Raw genomic sequence first — 3,604 nt, 5'->3', positions numbered from 1 at the left:
GCTTCCTGGGAGATGTAGTCAGCCGGGCCCTCCCTGCGCGCGTGCGCATCGCGACGGTCGTTCGTGTTGGCAGGCGGTAGGCGTCCCTGCGTGTCCATGGTAACCAGTGGAGCCGACTCTGGTCCAGCGCAACCCCGGGGCGTTGGAAAGGCAAGAGTAAGAGGAATGAGGGCGTAGGGAGGGGACTGGGATAAAGAGGGGAGGGGAGCGGGGATAGTGAGGGGTGACTGACGGGGGGCAGGGAGGGACCCAGAGTTTGCAGGTGAGAGGCTCCAGTCTGAACAGACAGAAGACAGCGGGGAAAGGGCTCTGCTCTCTCAGACCTAGAGAATGTGGTGAGAGGCCAGCGGGGCGGGGATTCAGGCCCTGGGAGGCCGGTGGCCAGAATAATTAGCAACAGGGAGCGAGAGCAGGAAGGGGTGGGAGTGAGAGGAGGGAGAGGGGGAAAAGGGGTAGATTCACAGGGACCAGAAGAGCAGACATGGAGAGTCAAGGGACAGACAGGGACACAGGAGGACACCAGAAGGGAGAAGGAGACAGAAATCAGAGGCACAGTAAGATGGACTGAGGTTTGCAAAGACTAAGAGAAGGTGACAGCAACAAGAGAGAAAGTTGGAGGAAGACTTGTGAGGAAGACTCACCCAAAACTTGACAAAGAGAACAAAGATGACCGGGAGCCTGTGTGACTCCCTAAGCAAAGCAACTGTTTCCCGCTACTTTGATCAGAGTCCAGACCCTGTGAAGTAGCTGCTACGTTGCAAAGGTGAATAGGATGCAAATTCTTTCTGTCCTGAGAAAAGAGAGCCCAGGGTTTGAGTTGTGTCACCCAGTAGGGCACAAAGCAGGACACGACACACCCCGGGCCGCCTGCTGTCCTTTAGGGCACTAATCCGACTGCGTGTGTTTTTTAAAAAATATATATATATAATATTATTATTGATTTCAGAGGAAAGGAGAGAGAGAGAGAAACATCCATGATGAGAGAGAATCATGTATTGGCTACCTCCTGCACACCCCCTACTGGGGATCGAGCCCCCAACCCGGGCATGTGCCCTTGACCAGAATCGAACCCGGGACCCTTCAGTCTGCAGGCCGATGCTCTATCCACTGAGCCAAACCCGCTAGGGCCTCACTGCGTTTTTATTTAATATTTTGTTCTTTAACTCTCTCGTTCCTTCCCTCCTATTTTTCTGGAACCACCTCTGTCATCTTCCTAGTTCCTCCGGGCGAAAATCGAGCTTCCGGCAGGACTGGCTCCGCTGGAGGCTGTGGGCTTCAGTGCCCACCCTGCCTTCTGAGCGAAACCTGCCTCTTACAAGGACCCCGTGACCCCATTGGGCTCACCCAGGGCACCCTCCCCTCTCAGGATAAACAATCACACCTCAGTGCCTCTTGCCGCGTACGGTTATTTGTTCGTAGGCCCCTGGGTTAGGATGTGGATGTCGTGGGGAGATGTTCTGGTTCCTCCTCCCTCACTGAGGACCGATGTCTGAGTGAGAAGCATGGAGCTGGGTTGCTCTTCTGCTCATCAGTGTCTGGGAGGTGCTGATGGTTTCTGGATGCTCTTGGCTCCCCATGTGGTTATAGGAGGTTTGGGGGTGGGGAAGAGTGAAGTCTCACCTGTGTTTTGATCTCGTGAGCTAAAAGTAGTAAGTGACATGCTCTCCTGGATGCAAAAATGCTTGAAAATGAGTGTGCAGCCCTCTGAGCAGTGGGGAGTGGGGGCAGAAGGGCCGGGCATGCCTCTGAGCAGGGCTCCGTGCTCCGTGTCCGTGCGTGGGAAAGCTGGGCAGTGGTGGGACTCCCATGTGCTCATGTATTAATGTCTATGTGTCCCCCTCTTACAGAGAGGTCAAGAGGCTGCCGTTGTGGGCACAGTGGGAGCTACTGAGGAGGGGCAAGGGGTACAGAGCTCGTCGAGGTGCCTGGCGCTCGGAGGCGGGATGAAGACAACCCCCCACCGTCAGGTGTCGGGCAAGGCACCCCTGGGTGGGATTGGCCTCCACCACAGTGCCCAGCGGGACAGGAAGTCCATCACCCTGCATGTGAAACTGGAGGTGCTTCGCAGGTTTGAAGAGGGTGAGAAGCTGACGCAGATCGCCCGGGCTCTGGGGCTGGCCACCTCCACAGTCGCCTCGATCCGTGTCAACAAAGACAAGATCCGGGCCAATTCTCAGGCCTCGACGCCCGTCAGCGCTGAGCAGCTGACCCGCTGCCGGGTGTGGTGATGGGGCAGATGGGGCGCCGGCTGAGCCTGTGGGTCGAGGAGCAGAGGCGGCAGCACCTGCCAGTCAGCACGCGGCTCATCCGGGACCGGGCGGGGCAGGAGCAGGGCGATGGCGCTCAGGCTGAGACCTTTGGTGCCAGCAATGGCTGGTTTGCCCGTTTCAAGGCACGCCGCAACGTGCTGCTCACGGATGAGCCGGCGGTGGCTGACGCCCAGGCCGCTGCCTGCTACCCCTCCGTGCTGCGCCGCATCCTGGAGGAGGGCTGCTACTCCTCGCAGCAAGTCTTCAACGTGGACGAGACGGGCCTTTTCTGGAAGCGGCTGCCCGAGCGCATGCTGCTGGCGCTGGAGGGGGCAGCCAGGCCCGGGCCCAAGGCCCCTAAGGACCACCTGACCCTGCTGCTGGGGGCCACACAGCTGGTGACTTCAGGCTGAAGCCGCTGCTGCTGTACCCCTCCGAGAACCCGCGCGCCCTCAAGGGCTGCTCCAAGGCCAGCCTGCCTGTGGTCTGGCGCTCCAAACGACTGGCTGACACCCAGCATCTTCCAGGACGGGTTCACCGGCTGCTTCTGCCCTGCGGTGGAGAGCTACTGCGCCAGCCACGGCCTCCCGCACCGGGCCCTGCTGCTCCTGGACAGCGCCCCTTGCCACCCTCCCACCTGGGCAGCCTCTCCGCCCACGTGCGTGTGGAATTCCTGCCCAAGAACACCTCGGCCCTGATCCAGCCCATGAACCAGGGCGTCATCGCCGCCTTCAAGGCCCATTACCTGCGCCGCACGCTGGGCCAGCTGGTCCGGGAGAAGGCTGGTGGAGGCCGGCCCTCCACGCGGGAGTTCTGGCGCAGCTATACCGTCATGACGGCCGTGGACAACATCGCCCAGGTTTGGGCAGAGCTGCAGCCTGTCACCATGAACAGAGCCTGGAGGAAGCTCTGGCCCGAGTGCGTGCCCCCTGGCACTGTGGAGCCCGACACAGACCCCAGATCCGCCGCGGCATCGGGGCACTAGCCAGCCACGTGGGCCTCGGGGACATGGCGGAGGCCGATGCTGCCTGCCTGTTGCAGACCCATGTGGAACCCCCACCCTGTGGAACCCCCCAGGAGGCTGAGGATGGAGATGCCAGTGGCTCTGGGATGGCCTGGGAGGCAGGGAAAGGCCTGACCAACAGAAGCCTGGAACTGGGTCTCACTGAGGCTGTGGTGGGTGCAGGGCCGGAGGAAGCTGGTGTGGGTGCGCTGAGCTCTGAGCACCCGGCCCAGGCCCTGTCCCACTTCACCGCTGACCTGCGGGTCCTCACAGAGAATGGTCCCACCCAGGAGCACCGCCTGCAGGTCCTCACAGAGAACGGTCCCACCCGGGAGCGCCGCCTGCGGGTGTC

At 60.9% G+C, this 3,604-nt stretch overlaps 1 protein-coding gene across 4 annotated transcripts; it reads left to right on the top strand.

The window, feature by feature from the left end:
- The first annotated feature begins 20 nt into the window (after positions 1 to 20).
- On the top strand, positions 21 to 3,604 carry LOC106726879 (tigger transposable element-derived protein 1-like). 4 transcript variants are annotated; one of them, XR_001363004.1, is made up of 3 exons: positions 21 to 156; positions 1,848 to 3,515; positions 3,558 to 3,604. XR_001363004.1 is itself a non-coding variant. In XM_014543487.1 (2 exons), exons 1-2 carry the CDS (start codon positions 97 to 99, stop codon positions 2,226 to 2,228), a joined length of 441 nt encoding a protein of 146 aa, XP_014398973.1. In that variant the 5' UTR covers positions 21 to 96; the 3' UTR covers positions 2,229 to 3,549. The 4 variants fall into 3 exon arrangements, 3 of the variants coding, with proteins under 3 accessions (XP_014398973.1, XP_014398984.1, XP_014398991.1); XM_014543487.1 differs by lacking the exon at positions 3,558 to 3,604 and having other exon boundaries at positions 1,848 to 3,549; XM_014543505.1 differs by lacking the exons at positions 21 to 156; positions 3,558 to 3,604 and adding an exon at positions 1,425 to 1,542 and having other exon boundaries at positions 1,848 to 3,549.

The sequence above is a fragment of the Myotis brandtii genome, unplaced genomic scaffold (assembly GCF_000412655.1).
Source record: "Myotis brandtii unplaced genomic scaffold, ASM41265v1 scaffold1094, whole genome shotgun sequence".
Lineage (NCBI taxonomy): Eukaryota > Metazoa > Chordata > Mammalia > Chiroptera > Vespertilionidae > Myotis > Myotis brandtii.
The sequence above is the reverse complement of the archived record's forward strand: the minus strand, read 5'-3'. Positions and strand labels throughout refer to the sequence as shown.

Bases quoted from the DNA above. Each gene is read 5' to 3' on its own strand.
- LOC106726879 (XM_014543487.1), top strand. From the start codon at position 97: ATGGTAACCAGTGGAGCCGACTCTGGTCCAGCGCAACCCCGGGGCGTT. The intron at 157-1,847 runs GTAAGAGGAATG...CCCCTCTTACAG, and splicing joins GGGGCGTTGGAAAGGCAAGA to AGAGGTCAAGAGGCTGCCGT.